This window comes from Lissotriton vulgaris, chromosome 4_1 (genome assembly GCF_964263255.1).
Source record: "Lissotriton vulgaris chromosome 4_1, aLisVul1.2, whole genome shotgun sequence".
Classification (NCBI taxonomy): Eukaryota; Metazoa; Chordata; class Amphibia; order Caudata; family Salamandridae; genus Lissotriton; species Lissotriton vulgaris.
This window is the reverse complement of record NC_141691.1, coordinates 1417961324-1417983583: the sequence shown is the minus strand read 5'-3', so window position 1 is coordinate 1417983583 and position 22260 is coordinate 1417961324. Positions and strand designations below refer to the sequence as shown.

The window sequence follows — 22260 nt, the reverse complement described above, 5'->3', positions numbered from 1 at the left end:
AATCCTCAGGACAGGTTCACTGCTTCGCAGCCTTTGGCATCCCTGCTGCCTCGAGCGCTATCGCTGTGAGAGCACTGCATCGGGGGCGAGGCGGCAAACAGCTCCCCAGGGCTTCGGCTCGTGCTGGGTGTGCCCATCACTGGAAGGCAAACCTGCCTGGGTTTAGAGCAAGTATGCTAGTTTCCCTGCGGGTCACAGGTTCGGGGGCACGAGATGTAGGACACCGCCTCGCAGCTCCTTGGCATCCCTGCAGCCCGAGCGCAATCAGTATGACAGTGTGCGACACGGCAGACAGCTCCCCAGGGCCTTGGCTAGCACCAGGCCCGCCCGTCGCCAGAAAGAGAAACTCGCCTGAGGGCCAGCGCTACTTCGCCAGTTCCCGGCAAGTCACAGGCTCAGGGGCCCAAGACGATGAGTGGCCTGCAGCGTGGTCGGTGGGGAGGGGTGGGACTGGACTCACCGAAGTCACCAGTTCCAGGCGAACATCCTCGGTCAGTCCCCCAGCAGCCCAGCCTTCAATCTATGCCAGCTGGATTCGGGGAGCAACACTCTGCTGGGGCTCCGTTCGTCAGCAGCAGCGAGGTGTCCGACAGACTCCACAAACGGCCAGCTTTTCTGACAGTCCTAGTTGAGGTAAGAGGGGTCCACAAATGCTGGTCTGTGCGGTGCTGCGGGGACCAAGCTTGCAATGTATTGCTGTATGATGGCGTAGGAGGGCAGCGGGGCGAAGGAGAGTGATGGATGGTCGGGTTGTACAGGGATATTAAATGATAGGTGATCTCTAACCCAGCAGATCAGTGGAAGAGCTCTCGTCCGGTGGCCATCTTACCACAGCATGGTGGGTGCAAAATAATTGTAATCCTACTAAAGGTCAGGAAGAAGTGATTTTGCCATACCTGCTTTATTTAGATAAGGAAGGCCTAAAGTTATTTCCATGAAGGTATACCTTGCTGCCATTACGGCATATAGGCGCTCCCATTCTCAGTCTTCCTTTTTTCAACTACAGGTAGTAAAGGACTTCTTACAAGGTCTAAAGAAGGTCTACCCTCCTGTTCGGCCTCCTTCGCCCCCTTGGAAGCTGAATTTGGTTCTTTCTAAACTGATGGGTCCTCCATTTGAGCCTATCCACAAAGCAACCCTACAACACCTTACATGGAAGGTAGCTTTGTTAGTGGCGATTACCCCAGCACGCAGGGTGAGCGAGATTCAGACTCTCTGCTCAAAAGAGCCGTATACAGTGTTTCATCTTAATAGAGTTGTATTAAGAGCACATCCCGCCTTCCTTCCAAAGGTGGTATCAGATTTCCATGTCAACCAAACTTTTTCTCTATCGACCTTCTTTCCCAATCCCTCTACTCCACCTGAGAGGTCTCTGCACTCAATAGACCTTAAAAGGGTTTTGAAATTTGACCTGGACAGGTCTAACTCAATTAGAAAATCTGATCAGCTATTCATTAATTATGGCTCAATCAGAACAGGTTATCCAGCCTCTAAGCGGTCCATCTCAAGGTGTATAGTTTCATGTATCAAATTGGCTTATCAGTTAGTACAAAAGCCACTCTGGTCTACACCCAAGGCTCATTCCACGAGAGGAAAAGCGTCTACGACTGCTTTCCTTCATAATGTACCAATTTCCGATATCTGTAAAGCAGCTACTTGGAGATCTATACATACATTTACAAGGCAGTATTGTCTTGATTCAGATACCAAAGAAGACACCCAAGTAGGCCAGGCCTCCTTGAGGAATTTGTTTCAACACTGTTAACTTATGGTGTTTTTGTTGGTTCATTCCTTCTCATTTGCCCGCAGGCGGAAGATGGGCTCGCTAGTCTATTCAGTGCTTATGACTATTGATGAGGATCCCCTCGAAGAGAAGAATAAGTTACTTACCTGTAATCCTAGTTCTCTTCCAGGGGTATCCTCATCAAAGTCATAGGCAAACCACCCGCCCCCTGGCAAATGAGACTGTTAAATGTTGAGCTATATCTTTGTGCCCTGACCTTCAGGACTCTGCAAAAACAACTGACCTAACGGTCAGCCCTAAGATATGATGGAAAGCCAGGGGTCTGGCTGCCCTAAAGGCACTGTGCCAGTGTTTTTTGCAATTGCTTTCATTTTCTATGCTATTGCTTTACAATGCAGCCTGTAGGCTAACAATGCCGGCTCTTTCGCAATTTTATGAGTTTTACTCATTAAAAAGAGTTCAAGTGCTAATTGCCCTCCTGTGGTCTATACATTCATTGTGTGTTTACCAAAGCAGTTATTTATTATTGCATTGTTTTTCATATATATTTTTTATTATTCCCGGGGTCCCTGCACATGGGGGAATATTCAATGCTTATGACTTTGAGGATACCAGTGGAAGAGAACTAGGATTGCAGGTATATGCATTACAAACAAGCTGAATGATTGTTTTAAGGAGTTTTTCTCCATAAAAATTATTTTGTATTAAAAACAAGTTTGTTCTGCTTCTTTTCAATAATTTTAAATGTGAGGGCCGAAAGTACTAGTGGCATAAAAGGATTAGATTTGAGGGACAATAAGATCTGGTTACCAGACTGGTAGAGATGTTCCAACTCAGGCTGAGTAGGACTCTTCTAGTCCTGTTAAAACCTGATCAATCACTCTGTTTTTTTCTGAAGTGAGGTTAATGCTCTATTCCTATTCCCAATTAATTTCTTCTGAATACTGCATGGAAAGAAACCATCTGTGGGTGCTCATACTTTAACTTAACAGTTCTAGTTCTGTAGCCACGTGGCGTCTTTAAGACACACACAGCAAAAAAAGCGACGCAGATCCTCTGATGCAAGTTTTCTCATCGTCCATATGCAGGTGGATGAGAATGTGAACTTTTCCCTGGCCTTGGTTGAATTTTCATCCGCACAACTGCCTCGACTTTTGTGATTTGAGAAGGCTGGTAAACGTATTTTTGTTTACAAATCACATGGTCAGAGTTTGTCTGGAGCTGCTTTAAAAATAGTTTTAAATGTATATCATGCAGTAAAGGGCAACACCCCGGAGGCAGTGCATAACTTTTCTTTATTCCATAGGGAGAATAAGGGAATGTAGAGACTAGATAAGCCTTTGCTTAGCTCTTCCTTGGAAAATAAAGAGTTGCCTGCCTTCTGTGCCTGTGAAGGGGGAAAATAACATGTCCTGTTTTTTTCACCTCATAGGAGCAATAGAGTGACAATTATGGCTATATGTGAGAAGGGGCTGACTTCATTTCGTATAGCCACAAGAGTAAAGGCTTTAGGGCACCTGTGAGGGAAATGCATATTTGTGAATTTCCAGATGTTTGTGATAAATCTCACAAATGAACCGCCCCATGATTGTAGGTTATTGTTCTTGGTGCAAATTCCAATGATGGTACCATGGGAAGGTGAAAGACTGGAATCTCAATTGGGCCCAAGGGGTTTTAAAATGGCAAGTACATTTTGGATGGTGGAGCAGTAGATTCTAGAAGGGGATTAGCATGAGAGCGTTTCATTGAGATACTATGGGAAGGTTTGCAGATTGCTCAGTTTTTAGCTCATACCCTACTTGCCAGGTTGCGCAATGGGCTGGTGTCAAGGTTGAAGGTGTGCTAAATGGTTCCTAGAAAGAATCGTTTAATTTTCTCATGACTAGAGCATTGATATTAAGCCTTGGTCTGTGGCTTGTGGTGTGTGAATGCATAGACGTCCTAGATTCCAGCTGGGGCTCAGTGACTAATATGAGTTTTTCCAGCAAAATTGAGGACTGGCCCCAGCAAGCAATGGGTGCTATCATCCACGAAACTAGACTACCTTTCTGATTTTACCTATTTGTGCTCTAAACAGTTTCACAGCTCCTAACCATCTTTACTACATGCAACTGTTTACCTGATCCAAAGAGGTTGGAAAGTTAATGAGCATGACCCTGGAAGTATTCCTGTTTAGACAAAACTTTGTTCCACAAGACACTTCGAAGAGTCGAGAATATACAGAGAAGCTGCATTGCATTTATTTTTTGCCTCAGGCTATATCTGTTCCCACTAACATTTTATTCACTATATTATTTCTTTACTGAGAGCATCATGAGGCAAGCAGTTCTTTTTCACTTAACTATGGGCTAGAATGAGGACAAAGTGCAAAAGTAACTCTATTGTACTCCAAAATAAAAAATGTTGGACACTTTTTTGCTGTGATTTATAAGTCTGACCTGTAAGTAGCCTGCCTTTTTGTGTTCAGATTAATTTTCCGTAATCAAACACCTTTGAAATGCACGGTTGTGAATCAAAAATTAGCAACTCTGGTTAAAAAAAAAAAACCACACACACACAAAAAACAAAGCACCCTTGGATTTTCTGGCAGTAGGGTTGAATCTGCTTGATGTGCAAAGATCGCCCCACGGCTCAAACAGTGAAAGGTGGAATAATTTAAAAATTACGTTTGTTGCATTCCTGTAAGAATTATTGCATTTTAGGTTTGCATTGCGGAGCTGATGAAATGTAAGGACAGGCTTGTCTTCCTTTTTTGAAGTTTTTTTATTTCTTTACCAGGTATCAACAGATGTTGCACACTAATCTGGTTTATCTAGCCACGATAGCAGACTCCAATCAAAATATGCAGCCTCTGTTGCCTGCAGTAAGTATATTTACATCTAATCTTAAAGCAAAGGGGAATAGTTGTGAATATAGAACCAGGATAAAGATTTGGTGGTTGCTCTATTTAAGTAATCTCTTCACCTCCTTAGCCATAAGACAATCGTTCTACCACTAAATAGGCATGCCTTCTCAAGCATGTTCGAAAGGACGTAGCGTTAACATGGTAGACCCTTCCCAAATTAAGCACACTTATTTCCTGATTTGTGTACCAATATTACTCAGTTGTGAGGCTTTTTCCAAATACCAGACTTGGGAGTCTGTCGCTGAAAATTGGATTTGTGAACAGTTTTTATTGAGCAAATGGTTAGGAAAAGCACAATGTTTTTCAGAATTCAATTGACTCACTTTAGTTATTGTGATCTCGGGATTAAGAATGGCCACCGTTCTTATAATAATAATAATGAGCTTTTGTTTCATGCTACCTTTTTTAGATTTAAAAAAAAAAGAAATTCTAGAATGATTCTTGCCTGTGACGTTTGGCTTTGACTTGACTCTACAGCTTTGGGAGACCTTTTTTGCCAGGGAAACATTTAGAGGATGCTTCACAGTTTTGGTGTCGTTATTTCCAACTCTGAGGGAACTCCATAGACCGTGATTCTTGGAATTAGATTTGGCCATGTTGATAAAAGTTCACAGTCCATGCCAACAAGGGAAAATATGTTTTATTCTTTTTTTGCATATAGATTGCCATTTAAAATTTAGTTTATTTGTTACATTTGCAAAAAATTAAGGTGAAGCGACTTCATTTTTTCTTACAAAAGCACTCCTATTTATAATTAACTCCTATGTTTATCCCTCTGTGCACTGCCTCAATGCCATTGTGTAGAAAACACGGTCTACAACTTGGACTGCAAGAGGTGTGTCCCTCCTTTTCAGGAAGCAAAACCAAAGGGGATGATGGACGGAGTGTTAAACATTGCAAGCACTCGCCCCATTCAACTGATCTGGGTTTAATCCCTCATCATTCTTTAGCTCACTCTGCCACCCCAGGTTAGACATGGCCGTATGCAAATCAGTCTGACCCTGTGCCTCATGGGAACAGTCCAGTGGCAGTCCCCGATCTAACATGTTGGCATATCTTGTTTACGGTAGCAATTTCTAAAAAGTAGCCGTTGTTTGATTTGATCTTGGATATGTTTTAACCGTAACTACTGTTGTGGAGAGCCAAATGTAAAGTCTAAAAAAAAATCTTTCAAATTTGATGTTGTCATGCATGTTATGGTAAAACGTTATGGACTGCAACTTTACTTTTGATTCGCAAATGTACTTGAGAAGATACTTAGGTACAAAAACTCTTTGAGGTCAATCTCTTTTACTGTGCTCCGATTTCATGGCCGCCTTTTTTGCAGAATAATGCTTGATAATCTTTTTCCCACCACAAAAGTATATTAGGAGTCTGGTGCACATGGGCCATACCACCATCTTGATATATGGATGATTGGAATTAATTTCATTTTCTTATTGGTTGGAGTTTCTTCCTTTCATTCCTACACTGATGCAAAGGTTAGAGTTTCTGCATACTCCTTTATAAAGAGGTGTGATTAAATAATCCCCACCATTCTCTCTGCTGCATAATCCTCAAGTGCTTAAAATGTCTTGCCAAGGCGGTTGAAGTATAAAAATAAAAATGAAGACCTATTTTCTAAGGTGCTGACTCGGCCTAACCTGGAGGATCTCATAATTCAGACACTTTAAGAGCCTTGTGTCATGAATTCATATTTCTCTTATGTGATTTTCTTGGAAACCAGAGTAGTCTTGGGCGCATCAATTTGATAATGAAGTTTCAGTAGCAGAAGGCCGCACATGTGCTCATTGGTTTCATTGCAAGGGGTTGCAGCTCTAACTCTGTCATGAATCGAAAGCCACAAATGGGAAAGGCATAGCTATTACTAGATTTGTGTTAGAAGGCATCTTTGAGTCCCACTGTAAATGGACTGTAAGGAGACCTTTTGAGGTTGTTTTAGACAGCTGGACACCGTCTAAAACAGACCAGCCTATTCTGTATGTCTGGCCTAGGTCTCCTCTGTTGAGAATCAGACATGTGAATACTTTGGGACACTCAGTTATTACAGAATGATAACCACTGAAACTCACTTCACCTCATAGTGTGAATTTCATCAACCATTCAACTTGTATATAGATTTTATGTAAAGTCTTTTTAAAAGCCATTTTGTAATGTAATAATGTGCTTTTATGCAACTGTATTTAAATTGTATGATGTACTTTTCATGATTATCCAAGTGTTAATCGAATAAAAGTTTTTGAACTGAACATCAACCATTCTTCTCATTATACAGGCCAGTATTTCTGGGTAGAAATATCAATTAATAAAATCGCTGTGTATCCCTTTCTTTTTTCCTGAAGGAGCTTGTTCCCTGCACCTGTGATTCAGTTTTTGCTCCCTGGACCACCGTATTTGGAAAAGGCCAGCACTGAAGGCTCTGAGCTCTCCTCAGCTAAGCCTTTGTCCCACTATCAAACAGAGGATTTCCTCACATAAAATGGCATTTACTTCCATCAGCAAAGAGTAGGTTATCTTGATGCAGGGCAATCCTTTCATTTTTTCTAATGGAAGTCTGCAAACAGGGAAGAGGATATCAAATTGTAAATACTTCTCACTTGCAGAGGCAACACATATAGGACTCTTTGGCAGTTTGAGTGCATTGTACATTATCAACTCTAGTGTTTGAGTGTGAAGCCCAGAACCAGCTCAATTAACCTGGGAATAATGATATGCCTGCAACCAAGAGCCTTATTTCACTAGTGCTATTTTTCATCATCAGTTCAGGGGAAGGTTGTGCATCTCTTAGGTGTTCGTACCAACCTTTTCTTGTTTCTTTGGGTTAAATAGGAGTGCAAAACGTCAGTGATAACTTCAAATTGTGCAGGATCTTTTGCAGGTGGGATCAGGATACAGGCTCATCTTTTTTGTCTGTTCTTTCATACGCTTTCCCTTCCTTCCACCCAAATTCCTACAAGGTTTGTAACTGGTGATCATAGAGCTACTTGTGCAGTTTGCAGGCAAACTACAACCCGGAGTTCTTATGTGATTGGGTGTCCTTTTCCTATAAATATCTCTAGATGTGATGCACATAGCTGTAAATATCTTGACATTAGAACCACAAGAAAAACCCACAATCCTATTTGGTCTCCAACAGCTGAAATATGGTGTTACATCTGTAGTGGAGGAATTTTGACATGGTCCCAAACATATTTGTTTTCACATTGACATCCTCAAGTTGAAGCTGATCTTTAACACACATAAACAGTGTATCTGATATTGAAACGTCACAATAATCCTGCTCTAAATTGGCAAGCTAAATGCAATACCTGCATATTCTTCAATTATGCTTACTGGCAGTGGATTGATTGGTTTGAACTCAGGAGAACAACATAGTTGTGTGATACTCTTCTTGTGGGTGTAGAGAACACATAGGCATACCAGCTTGGTCGCCATACAGTTCTTCTGCAAATAGGAACTAAACGAAGAAGAGGTATTGGATCTTAACATTTCCAAAGATAAATCTTTGCTTTAAGATGCCAACTGTGCGTCCTTTTAGGGAAAAGAACAAAACTCTTGGGAAATTAGTTTCTGAAAACATGGATTAATACTTTCTCTTTACAATCCCTATTGTTCTCTTGATACCCCAAACTTGACTAGCGAAAAGAGATGCACCAGATTATTCCAATAGTTCCACTGTTTCTTGCTGATTTAGTTATTTAATTTTAGGAATGTCTCTACTTTCTACTGCAGCTTCTTTGGCTAAGGCAGGGTCCAAACTACGTAGTCATCTTACCTATGAATTGAATTTCACGAAAGATATCAATGAATAAAACCAACTTTTTGGATAATGCAGTTCCAAAAAATAGTTGCTCTATTGCAATCTTTTGAAATTTTGCACAAACATGGCTTCCTATACTCCCAAACTGGCAATCTTAAAAAAGCTACTAAGCAAGTTGTAGACACAATGGAAAAAACGTCACATACTTTTCTAAAATGTTCTGTCTGAAAGCAGTGAACTCTGACAAAATCAAGATTTGGAAAGCAAGACCTTTACCATTTTTATGCCTGTGTCTCGCGTGCTCAAATCACAACCGTAATTTTTTTTTTTCTTTTTGGGTGTTCTATATATATATATCTTTTTTTTTTAGATCTAGTTGTACTTGAAATAGAGATTCCGATCTCTTTGTGATGACCTAGCTTATTTCTTTCATTCTTTATCACAGTAGAACATCCGCTGCTGTTTTGTCATACATGTAGACTTGACCACCCCAACTCTTGTTTCTTTGCTACATTTTCATTTGGTGGATCTAGAGACCTTACCTCTCTACATATAGGGTAATAGCTCTACAGAGAACAGACTAAGTAGCATCAGCTGTAATCTCCTTTGGATATTAGCTCTGCTACAGTGAATTGATGTATGCGAACTAAAGGAAAGCAAAAAAACTGAAAACCCTCATCGGAGGATGGAAAATCAATTTTAAGGAAAGACAATTGTGAGGAAATCAAATAAATAGAAAATTAAAGCGAACACTTAAGAAAAATATAATTTTAAGGAAAAATCCAAAATTACATTGAACTTGGGTGGAGTTTAGGACCACTGTATGGTTTGTGGGTTCAGGAATGGGTAATGTTTGGGGTGATGAGGGGTTCTTCTGGGTTGTGCGAAAGTGCCTTTTTTTTTGCATTGTTGGCCCCCAATTTTTGCCTGGTTTTGATGTGGTTTCAAATGTAGTGCACAGGTCCCTGCCAACCAGGTCTCCTGTGCCAATGCTCCTTTCCTGAAAAGAAATCCTTAATCAGCACTTCACCCCTCTGTAAGTCCCTAGTAAACTGTACTCTGAGCACCTAGGGCCTGGGAGCTGAAAGGGTGCCCTGGGACCCCACCTCACTTGTACCATTCCTTTGCCCCTTGCAGCTTGCATGCCCCTTTGAGGGAGAAAACAACTAAGTTGACACCGCACCCAATCAGCTCTGCCTGAAGGCATAGGTTATCACCCCTCTAGCAGGCCTCACAGCCATAAGGCAGGTGCACTATACCACAGGTGAGGGCATACCTTCAGGAGCAGATATGCCCCTACAATAGTGGGGTTCATTTTTTAATATTGTAAGTGCCAATGAAGCCATACAGAGTACAAGGGCTGGAAACTCGACAACTTTAGTTCAACAGCACCAGGATGGCTTCACTGAATACACGAGTGTTTGTTACCAAACTACTTCTTTCAATAAATCCCCACTGATGCCGGTGTGGGATTTATTGTACTATGTGCCCACAGGACCCCTCAGAGGTGCCCCCTGAGAGCCTACCAACCCTGGTATGTTCTCTGATCGGCTGTGGGCAGCCATCCACCAACAGACAAATTTCTGGACCCCTGGGTAGAGAGTGCCTGCTCTCTTTTCCATTCTTGGCAGATGTGCCACACATCCTCCCCTGGGATTGACCAGTGCTCAAAGAGGGAAGCTTCAAAGGCCTGCCACCTTTGTAATGCTACCCCCAGCCTCTACTGCTTTCAGCAGATGGCAGCCCTGGTTTACACCCCCACTTTGGGTGAGAAAACGTATAATAAGAGGTGTGCCCATGTCTGCCAGCTCCACCCTTAAGGTGGGGGGAGACAAGTTGAAGCACCTCTTTCAGTCCCCACTATCTTGACAATGGGGTGACCCCCTTCAATGATGGCTAGGTCTATGCCCCCTCCCACAGGTGGGTGGTATAATAGAGGGTGTAGTGCCCCCAGGTAAGGTGGCCATTGGCCCTACCTGCTACTCCCCTAAAACGTACCAAAATGGAGTATTTAGGTGGCTCCCTCAGACCTGGAAACTAGATCTGTGACTACCTAAGGAGAAGGTAGAAAACACTGCAGAGAAGACTGAAGTCAACGACTGCCTTGGCCCCAGCTCTTCTGGCCTTTCTCCAGCTTCTGCGAACCTGCAACATGTCTTGTAGTCAGCGACCTCTGAAAACCCTGGGAGGACTGCTGCCTTAAAAAAAGACTCCAATCTCCTGTGGACAGCAGACCTGTCCAAAAAGTAACAAGTCCCAAGGACTCCGAATCCAGGACGATCCGTGTCTCCTGCCCACTGTGCACTTGATGCCCACGGCCCGAGTGGCTCACCTGTGCAGTGAAGTCTCCCCAGCTTTCCTGACCTCATATCCAGCGTTGGCTGACCGCTCCTGACATTCTTGATGGCGCCTGCAGTGTGAATCCAGAGGTCCCTCCCTTTCTGACCTCGACCGGCTTCGGTAAGAATGTAAAGGCACCTCTGCGACCTAAGCCCCTTGGCCTTTGTGAGCTGAACAGATGGTGCCCCCATGACCTCCTACCCCTCTGCTTACGTCTGCTGTTGTTTGTCTTCCTCCTGCAACCTCCGGTACATGCCTGCAGCCACTTTGCCGAAAGAAGAATCCCCATTGAAAAGCATTTTGTGCCCGAGGTTGAAATTGCACCCTGCGACTAGCCGCCCCTGTGCTGCTGTTGGTGTATGTGTGGTGCTGCTTTATGGTACCTCCTTCCCCGTGCTTACCAGAACACCCCCCCCTCCCCCAGGGCTTGGCCCCTGCAACCGATCTACTCACCTGCTAGCAGTGTGGCTCCAGGCACCCCTGTCTCCATTGGAAAACATTCAGATGAACTCTGATTTTGACCTATTCACCTGGCTGCCCCAGTGTCGCTTGTGGTGCAGTTGTGGTACTACCCTGACCCCTGGCCTTCGCTGTCTTTTGGGTTCGAAGACTAGATTTGTAAGTACTTTACTTACCTGGTTAACCGCACTATTGTTTTGCTCATTGGGTAACATTGAACTGCTCTGAAGTGTCGGTTTTTTAAAGTGAAAAGTATTTTTTATTTTAAAACATACTTACCTCGCCAAACTGCATAATCTCTGTTTTCCCCGCATTAAGCTGGAGAAAGTTGTTTTGCATCCATGTTGCAATGGTACGCATACCCTCTGGAAATGTAGACTGAGCATTAGGATTGTTCTTGTCAAAGCAGTCCATAGTAGGTAAACATTGTAAATCTGAAAACATTCCCTGTCTCAACCAATTTACCCCATGTCCCCAGACCAGAGCCCACATGTTTGGTCATATTTCTGGGGGACCTCTCTCGCCTTGTACACCAGCTTTTCCAGCGGCGCACAAGAGCCCATGCTGCAGGCCCTCCTCTATAAACGGGGTTTGCGTATCCCTCCAGTGCATGGCAAGGTTTCTGTTGGCCATCATATATGCTGTTGCGATCAAAAAACGGACTGGTCTGTAGTCACCCCCTGATTCCATGATGCCCACCAAGCCGATCTTGGGATCGAGTACCAAGGGAATTCCTACCACCCATCTATGCAAGATAATTAAACAGTTGGTATATGCCAACTCTTTATATCTAGGTGTTCCACAGTACTCCATTGTCCGTTTACATATTATTCAGCGACTGCTAGACTAGCCTAAAATAATTTTGGTTTGACCTTTTTAAGTTGCATTGGTTCCCAGTGGTATCTAGATTGAATTTCAAAAGCCTTTGTATATGTTGGAGAGCTCTTGCTGCATCTGACCTGATCTTGATTCAGTCTCATTTCAAGAAATATCCTCCGTCCCGCTTCTTCAGATCAGCTCACAATAATCTGATAATCCCTTTTGTGAAATTCCCTAGACAAGGAGGGAGGTCTTTTTCTCCTTTCCCAGTTAATCAATTTGGAATTGATTACCTTACAATCTTTGTTGCATCACCAGCCACATTCGTTTCTGGAAGCCATTGTAAAACATGGTCTTTAATCTGGCATGTTAATTTGACAATTTTTTTCTTTTCTCCATCCAAGTCTGAATCACAGCACCAGGACACCTAATTAAGGCTCTACGAATTTGCATTCATTCTATTTTCCTCACCCTACAATCCATCCTTAATAATGAGATTTTGCTCTCGGATCCGGATGCCTTCTTCCTGTTCCTTGTACTCCATTGCTGAGCTAAATTATTTTTTGTCACTAGCCTTTGGTCACCCTTCCTGTATAGGAAAAGACTTTAAAATATTGTTGAGAAAGTTGCTGTATTACTTCTAAAGTTGAGTAATCTTTACCTACCTTCACATGCCTTGAAAAGAGCACTCTTTTGTAGATAGTTGTGACAATTAAGTCGCTTGTTTAAAGTGCATGTTGCTTCTCAGTATCTTTGCACTGGGTCTGAAAATGTTTTCAGTGATTACTACAGAGATGCTGGTATTCAAACGCATACTATTCTAGATAAAAAGCAAATGATATGGGTCCTTGAGAAGGCTGTAGTGAAAAGTAATCTCTGGAAGTGGTCCTCTGTTACCCACTTGGCTGCTGAACCCATCTGGTCTCAGGGATATATAGTGTTTGTTGCTTGACCAAAAACACAAGACAACCGAGATGCAACAACTGAGCTGCATCTTATATTTTTTTAATTGTGTCAATTGACCGTGCATGAGTCACCTGAAAAAATCTAATTAATGAAATATGGGTATTCAGGATGCCTATTCATTTTTTAAATATGCCCCTAAAATAGGGATTTTGGAAATTATGGTTTTTTGAACAGCACGGAATTTTGGATTACCCAAACTATCATGTGATTCGAATGACATTTTGTAAACTGGATTCTTTCTTGCACACTGATTTACATTTGCAAGCCATAAATTGAGAGAAATCAAATTGCTAATAACAAATGTTATACTATTCTGTGTTCCCTCTTTTCTTCCCAATAAAAACAGAATCCCATTTGTGTTGCTGGGTCTAGTGCTTGCAACACAAAAGGTTCACTGTTGGTCAGAAATACTTGTGCCTGGGGGAGGAGGCAGCACTAGCCCATTGCTGGTGAGGTGCTCCCCCTAAAAAGAAAATCCCACTAGGGAGAGAACCCACTGAAAAGTGGCGATTCTTCAATTTCCAACTATACCCCTACTATTGAATTTGGTACTTGACAGGCTGAAGTATGCCCCCTAGCACAAATGCTAGTGAAATGAGCTGATTAGCTCATTTTACTTTCATCTTAATGTCAGCGCGCTATGCCCACAGATCGTCGTTCTTAATAAAGGAAAAACAACCTAGGGCTGCTTTGTGTAAATCTGAAATTCTAATTGAGGTGAGCTGGACCAGCAAGAAGAGTGAATAATGCCCTGGTTACGTATTTGTAATCCTCATATTACTTTTGAAGTAAATTCCTCTCAGGCACAAGAATGAATTGGAAGTAAAACCTAAGACTCTGCCCACGCGATGGGCATGTAAGGCTAAGCCTACCCATGAAGCTCCCTGCATATACCAAATATCTGAGGCCAGAAATTTTAGGGTGAATGGGTGGGTTGTAAGGACTATGACTAAGACTAGAAGAATTAATAATAAAAATTACTGGTAAGTAAATTGGCATGCCCTAGCCAGGGTGGGGATGCTTATTGATTAGTGAAGGTCCCAGACTTCCGCAAAAAGGACTGTTTTTAACTTCTTCCTGAAAGGGAGGAGGGCGCGCTCCTTGCACAGGTTCTCCTGCATTTTGTTCCAGACTGGAGGGATAGCGGTAGAGAAGGCTCTTCCTCCCTTGGAGCGGAGGCTGAAGCGGGGACAGGCCAGTAGGCCAGCCTCTGAAGATCGTAGCACCCTGTTAGAGGTGTAGAGGGTTAAGCGATCTTTAATGTAAGTTGGGGCTTGGCCATAGATGGCTTTGTGCACAATACAGAGGCCCTTGAACTTAGTTCTCTGCCTGACTGGGAGTCAGTGCAGCTGACGTAGGAGAGGGGTGGCGTGGGCCCTCCTAGGCAGTCTAAAGATTAGTCTGGCAGCGTCATTCATGATGACCTGTAATCTAGCCAACGGCTTTTCCTGGAGGCAGATGTAAAGGGCGTTGCCGTAATCAAGTCGTGACACTATCATGGCCGATATGGCCAGGCTGAGTTTGGCAAATGTGAGCAGGGGGAAAGCTTCCGCAGCTGTCATCAGGCTGACACATGTTCCCACAACTCCAGCCACCTGCTGAGTCATGGAGAGTTTGGCATCGACTTTGATGCCTAAGCTCTTTACCGCTGTGGCCGGTTCCGGGTTGGTGCCCAACTCCTGAGGCCAAAAGAGGTTTCTCCAGGGATTGGAATCGGTGGTGATGGCCAATACCTCAGTTTTATCAGGATTGATTTTGAGGAAATTGGCCGTCATCCAGTTGACAGTGAATTTTAAAATATTTTGCATTCTTGAGTGGGCGGCTGGGGAGCTGCCTATCTGTTGATTTGGGTATCCTCAGCATAGTTGTAGATCTGGCACTCCATGAGATTCAATGCGGCAATCAGGGGCTGGAGGTATGCGTTGAAGAGGAGGGATGACCACGCTGAGCCTTGTGGAACCCCACACGAGAGTTAGCCTGGATCAGACATGTGGTCCATCAGCTGTACTCTCTGGGATCGACCACTGAGGAAAGATGTGAACCACATAAGGGCTGTGCCCTGGAAGCCTAGCTTAGAGATCTGCAATAAAAGTAGGTGGGGCTTTAACCCTTTACCCTCGTATCAATCATTACTTTTGTGATATAACAAACCATGACTGGCCTTCAGAAGACCAAAAAAAGTAAAATAGCTCCTGTTTAATGGATAACTCATAAACCTTTAATTACTGATAAATCGCATATCTACTACAGAAATTAGAACATTGGGACCATAGAAACTTTCACCAAAACCAACACCCTCAATTCTGTAGTGTTTAACAAAGCTACATACAGGTGACCAAGTCGCAGCCCTAAAATTTTAATTCAAGGAAAACCTCCAAATTTCTGCTGAAGAATTATATGTGTGCATTGTTGACTTTCCTTGAATTTCCTCCGAACATGCATGTTGACCAAGGAAACAAGACGTCATGCAGTGATTTTGGAAATCCCAACAATGAATATACGGATAATCTTCTGATTGGTATGGTATATATTTGAATTTCATACAAAGATACTTATTGAAGAGAGTGATGCTCTTTTATTCCTTCAGTTCATCGTGAACTGCTTTAAACAGTCTTCATTACAGAGATTAGCTACTGGCTAGTGTAGGAGACATGGATTTAAACTTCCAGGAGCCATTGTACTAAAAACTACTGACTCCGTAATCTTTGTATCCATATTTTCCAGTAACTATAGCCGAGACCTGAATCTAGTAACACAAAATGTAGCAATATCCTTTCATTCAAGCACTATGACATCCATAACATGATGGTGAGTAAGAAGTTCAAGAGAAGGTGTTCTTGAATGTTTCAGTACATGTTCTGTTGAGGGGAATTCTGATGAACACTTCATGTTCAGCTGTATTCTTGGCAAGGTTTCATGTAAGAGTTCCATGTCTATATATTTTAACACCTTGGCTGCTAATGGTTTTTCCCTCCTGTGCTGATCCTCATCGAACCCCATTGTTCATGACGAGCTCAGCTCCACTGTGCCTCATGACGAGCTGAGCTCGTCATGAGCGTGGAAGGGGTTAACTTGTGTTCTAGGACACAAACATCCATTTAATTTTCCTCGGACACAGAGCAAGAAATATTCTGTAAAGTTTGTGTATGTGCTGGCGATTGCATATTAGCCGTTGTTTCCAATACCGCCCTGCTGATTTTGGTATAAAAATAGTGTTCTGCCCTCTACTAAATTGTTTAGCTAGAGATCAAGAACTTCCCGCCACAAAATGCCTCTTCTTGGCATGTTTCCCCGTAGCAGAAATCTGTCTCCACCCTGACAGCCAGCTTCGGATTGGCAAGGCGGGCAATCGGTCACCGGCCGATGGGCCTGTGGTTGAGGTCCGATGTTGATACTTTTTTGATGGTCCTCACAGTCTCCGTCTCCTCTGCAAGGGCACAACATCAAATGCCTTTGCAGACATGTAATGAGTCTGACCTCATGCCCATTAAGGTCATGCTGTCCCACTGTGAGGCAGAATGGCAATGGGATGCTCCGGCTGGCACAGCTTCGGGTGTGTCTGCTCTCTGGCTTCCTTCAGGTGTGACAGTGGCCACAAGAAGCTGCTGAGTGGAAGCCATTAGCACTTGATTTGCAGGAGACTGGAGAATGAGAGAGGTCTAGAGCGGGAGGTGGGGGTGGTGGTGAGGCAAGGGGACACTTAAGTTATTTTTGTCTCCCTCCCATGTTTGGAACATGCATTTCCCTGCAAATTAGACTATGCTGCTCTCCTTTGCCAGCCTTAAAAACGGATTTGAGTCCCAGTGTAACCTCAACATCCTGTGATTCTGGGCTAATCACTAATCTACACGATCTAAAAAAAATTTGCCTGACTGTCTGTAATGTTATCTGGTGCTCATGTAAAGCTCTCCAATGCCTCAGGGCCACTTTCGTGCTATATAAAACATGCATGTATTGAGGGACAGTGACACTATATAAAATCAAAAAAGAAAATTGCATTTACAAACTAGCATCATTTCTATTTTTCGGGAAGTTACACATGACGTTTGCATGGAAATAAAACATACGCACCTTTCACACCAGTCTCTCGTACCGTAAAAAATAAATATCTAAAAGGCAATCTAGTTTAGTGCCAATTTACTGTTTTTCAGCAGACTAAACATCCACAGCAAACTTATAGATAGGAAAAGCAGCTAAACATGAGTTCCTAGTACTTTTCGTAATTCTGAGCTTTCAACGTATATTTTTTCCTCTGGAACGTTAATTTCCAATTTGAGTACTCCTCCTACAAGCCTTATAACACTTTAATTACCGCTCGTTTGCCAACACTTAGCCCATGATCGTAACCCAACAGTTTATATGCGATCTGCGAATGTGGGCCACTTTTATTTTTCGGGCTGCCCAGGCCTTATTTATCATGCATGGTGGGGGCGGGGGGGCTTCTCCTCCAGGGTACTGGTCTTTAATGCGTTGGTAAGCTTCTACTAAAATAACGGACCTGACTTTTTTATGCAAATGAAAAATACCATACATCTCGTCCTGCCACTTACTAATAGGCTTTACTCACATCAGCCAGTGGCAAAAGGCTTTAGCTTTAATTCGTGTTTTTAAAGAGAACGGGAGTAATAAACTTCCATCACCACCACTTTCCGCTTGCTTGGCATAGGAGGAACCTGATCGTTGGAGAACCAAGCCCGGCAGTGATCCCTACTTGCTATCCTTGCCTCAGTTATGATAAACTAGCAAATATCACTAAGTGTCATGGGTAGGCTTTTCCTTCTACTTATGCGGTGCGGTCGCAGGTTTGGTTTTACTTCCTGTTATTTCTAATGTCTGAGGAGACTTCACCTTCAAAGTAATGACATGACGAGGAAGAAGAATGTGGGGATAGATAAGACTATCCCGAGTAAAAAGGCAGCCCGGTAAGTACCATTCTGCTCTGAGCTTGTAGACACATGTCTGTTCTACATCACAATTATTTGGCGATTCGCATGCTTAATTTGTCAACATATTTTCTTGTGCCTATGTATCAGTACAAACGAGATTTATGTCAACCCGCCGGTGCCTTCTCTTATATAATTTAATTCTAACGTGAAACTCTTCTGTGTAAGAAAGTACCAGGGGCCTGCGAAGCCACACTGATGCGCATCAGGGGTAACAGGCGTTATATAAATACAAACCTTTTTAGGTGCGGATTTTCAACAGTTCACGTGAAATCACGTGTCCACAAGCACGCGCATTTCCCCACCTCAAAGCCATCAGCCTCCCTCCCACAGGCTTCCCCAGCGTGCGCAGTGCGCGCTGGCTTCTTTTCTCCTCCCCCTAATTGCTTGATTTCACGGCCGCGCTACATCAAAGGGTTCGGCTCCCCGCCCCCTGTTTCACAGACGCTTCTCAGGCCATCTGTTTTTCTCCTCTAAGCAGGCTCGAGGCTTCATCCTGCCACTGATTACCCGTTCCCACCCAGGCAAGTCTTTTGTATCTCACTTCCGTTCCCTTTCTTTTGGAGGCATGACACTTGGTAAAGTCTGCACTATATCAAAACGCATTCATAAACAAATCTCGGAATGGTAACAAAAAGTCCCTCCATTGCCCGCACCCATATGCGTATCTCTCTGCATTCATTGTCCTGGACGGACCCCTCCCCCAACTCTTCTCATCCCTCCTTTACCCTGCAATCTGACCCTATTATCCCTCCTCCATGGTCACCTAATTGGCGCCCTTTCTGTGATTTGCCCAGATTCACAGGATCTTGACCCTCCCGCCGAGACTCCAACTCTGTTCCCCAGCTTCAAAAGCGACCGCTCTAGCCGTTATGCCACACCCTGTCTTGGCGGCCGTGTCTCACATTTCCCCTCCCCCTCCCCACAGCAATGCCAAGAGCATGTTATGCTAGCACATACGGCCGTCCTTTTGCCCCCACACTCAATACAAGTGCATGTGTTTGAACTCAGTCTCCTGTGTTTTTTCTTCACTTTAACACCTTGACTGCTAAGGCAATTCCCGCTGGGTGCTGAGCTTATATGAATACCATTGTTTCATGACGAGCTCAGCTCGTCATAAGCACACGACCAGTGTACTGCATGACGAGCTGAGCTCGTCATGAGCAGCGAAGGGGTTTATATAACTCAAACTCGGCTTGATGGAATCTGAGCGCTTTACATGATGAGCCAGTTGCAGTGCACACACATAGATTCGTTTTTTTTATGCATGGAGAGATTAAGTGATTTGCCCAGATTCACAGGATCTTGACCCTCCCGCCGAGACTCAGTCTGTTCCCCAGCTTCAAAAGCGACCGCTCTAGCCGTTATGCCACATCCTGTCTGAGGCCGTGTCTCGCATTTCCCCTCCCCCTCCCCACAGCAATGCCAAGAGCATGTTATGCTACCACATTCTCGCCTTCATTCTCTGCCACACGTGGTTGGTGTATGTTGGTGGTACTCCATGTAAGCTAATATGGACCGACCTGTACATATGTAGGAAGCGAGTTTGACCAGGTTGTTTTCTATTTGGGATTGTTATACACTTTTAGACTTAATTTTGACTCTACTGTTAAAATGTTGTGTGACACAAACGCTCGCTCCTATTATCTTGCACTGCATACAGTATCATATGTAAGTTGTTTTTCCACTGAGCTAAAATAATGTGTCCAAAACGTGTTTTTTACTGTTCTGGAAAATGTTTTCCCTGTTCATTTCATGCTGGTGTGGTGCAGCCTCCCCGTGTAGTAAAGCCTGCGAAACCCTTTCTCACTTGCTGGTCTTAACAACTCATTCCTTGGTGGCACTGGGAGCATAGAGTCATTCTACAGTTATGTGAGCTCTGATGGACCTTTGCCAACTGTTCATCTGTTCTACTTTGACTGTGGGTAATTATTTCTGTCCTCTGGCACCACGCTGCAAACCCTACAGTTGTCCAACACAGGATATTGTTTTATGTTTATAAACATTGGAACTGCACCTCCTATGATCCCATTTTAATAGCGAATATTTTTGAAATAACTAAAGACGGCAGACACGACATTAAGCTCGGGTGCTGGACGTATTTTTTCAGCAACACCACATTATCACTCAGCACCACCACATTATCACTCAGCACCACCACATTATCACTCAGCACCACCACATTATCACTCAGCACCACCACATTATCACTCAGCACCACCACATCACCACTCAGCATCACCACTCAGCACCACCACATCACCACTCAGCACCACCACAGCACCACTCAGCACCACCCCAGCATCACTCAGCACCACCAAAGCATCACTCAGTACCTCGGCGCCACCACAGCACCACTCAGCGCTACCCCAGCATCACTCAGCGCCACTCCAGCACCACTCAGCGCCACTCCAGCACCACTCAGCGCCACCCCAGCATCACTCAGCGCCACCCCAGCATCACTCAGCGCCACCCCAGCATCACTCAGCACCACTCAGCGCCACCACATTATCACTCAGCACCACTCAGCAGCACCACCACAGCACCACCACATTATCACTCAGCACCACCACATTATCACTCAGCACCACCACTGCACCACTCAGCACCACCACAGCACCACCACTGCACCACTCAGCACCACCACTGCACCACCACAGCACCACCACAGCACCACCACTGCACCACTCAGCACCACCACTGCACCACTCAGCACCACCACTGCACCACTCAGCACCACCACAGCACCACTCAGCACCACCACAGCATCACTCAGCGCAACCCCAGGTTATAGGTGTCACATTTGCGAAAGTTATAACTATTGGCATTGTAAATAACAAAGCTATTAATTTAGCTATTTTCAAAACCAACACATAAATAAAAGAATTGTCATTTACAAGACCAATAGCTCAAACTTTCCTAATGTAAGACCTATTGCATTGCAAATGCTTGTTTCCTCCTCTAGCCTTCTGCTATCATTCCAAATCCAAATAACTGACTAACCTATCCACCACTTAAAATGTACCTGCATGTTTCACTATACTAATTCATCACTAATCCTCTATGGGTCCCGGAGTAGTGTGCTACTCGCCGAAAAAAAGCGCTTTGACGCCTCGTCAGGGGTAGTAAGCGCTATATAAATATAATTACAATACAACATTCAGCGCGAGTTCGCTGTGGTAAGGGAGACGGGGTGTGAGGAGGCTTTACCGTCGCTTGGCCCCCAGCATGACAGTCTGCTAGCAATATTCATTCATTTCTCCGTGGATTGATTATTGCAGCTGTGCAGCCCTAGATTATATCAGGCAATCGCATGATGATGAGTCTGTGAAGCGACGCCTTTACTTGCAGTGCACGCCCCCCTCCCTCTCCAACACACACACACGCGGACAGGCAAGTATTCTCCTGCGTCACCCCTGTCGCACAAAGCCCACCCAGTCTGTTAATAACTATAATGTAGGCTTAAAAAGAATCTTTGAAAGAGTAAACAAAAGACATTCTTTTTTCTTGACTTTTGTGTCGTAGGGGCGCACGTTCCAACAGTTTTCCTCCACATACGCAATTATAGCTAACAAAAGCGCCGTTTTCGCGGCACACGCGAATCTCAGCTTTTTCTACCAGTCGGTCTTCTGCATCTAAACTGTTTGGCACAAGCTGAGGACCTCGTCTGTCGTGTTTAATCACGAGTCCTTTATGGGAACCATCACGTGCTCTGAAAGCAGCAGCGCTGAGGGAAGAGCACAGCATGAGAGAACGTCTTCGTTTCCGTGGCTGCATCTCAATGCCGCTCTTAACCAGACCCTCATACATTGTTCTATTTATGTGGCGCTTTTGAATGTTCGGCCACCATTACTACCTGCGTGCAGTTTAGGGTAGTTGGCAGCCATTGCAGTGCTCGGTTACTCTAACCGTTGTTAAGGTATTGTTGCCAGGGCCAGTGGCGTACCAAGGATTCCATGAACCCTAGTGGGAGCATGCAAAGTGGACCGCTCGAATAAACGTGTTGGCTACTAAAGTCACCAATAATTGTGGCGCAATGGGCCCCTTTTTTATACTGGAACTCGGTGCCACTGCGCCTGCTGCACCACAATTAGCCACGCCCCTGGACACTGTTCTGCACTAACAAAGACAATGGTAGGTCCTCACTATTACATTGGAGATATTACATGCTTTCAGTTTTAGTTAACTTTTTGCTTATGAAAATGTAAGAATTTATATGCAGGTGCTAAGTAAATATTTCTCATTCGTCTTTTGCATGCTTCATTACTCCTCTTAATATAGATAACCGCCTTGGAGGCGGCAAACATAATGCGTCTTCCAAACC

At 44.0% G+C, this 22260-nt stretch overlaps 1 protein-coding gene across 3 annotated transcripts in view; it reads left to right on the top strand.

Moving 5' to 3' along the window:
* The window catches only part of SS18 (SS18 subunit of BAF chromatin remodeling complex), a 359812-nt gene that overhangs the window by 83234 nt on the left and 254318 nt on the right, over window positions 1–22260 (top strand). For all 3 annotated transcript variants that reach the window (XM_086965659.1, XM_086965658.1, XM_086965657.1), the window contains exon 3: window positions 4523–4607. In XM_086965659.1, the coding sequence (XP_086821785.1) occupies window positions 4523–4607 (85 nt within the window). The remainder of the gene's footprint in view (window positions 1–4522; window positions 4608–22260) is intronic.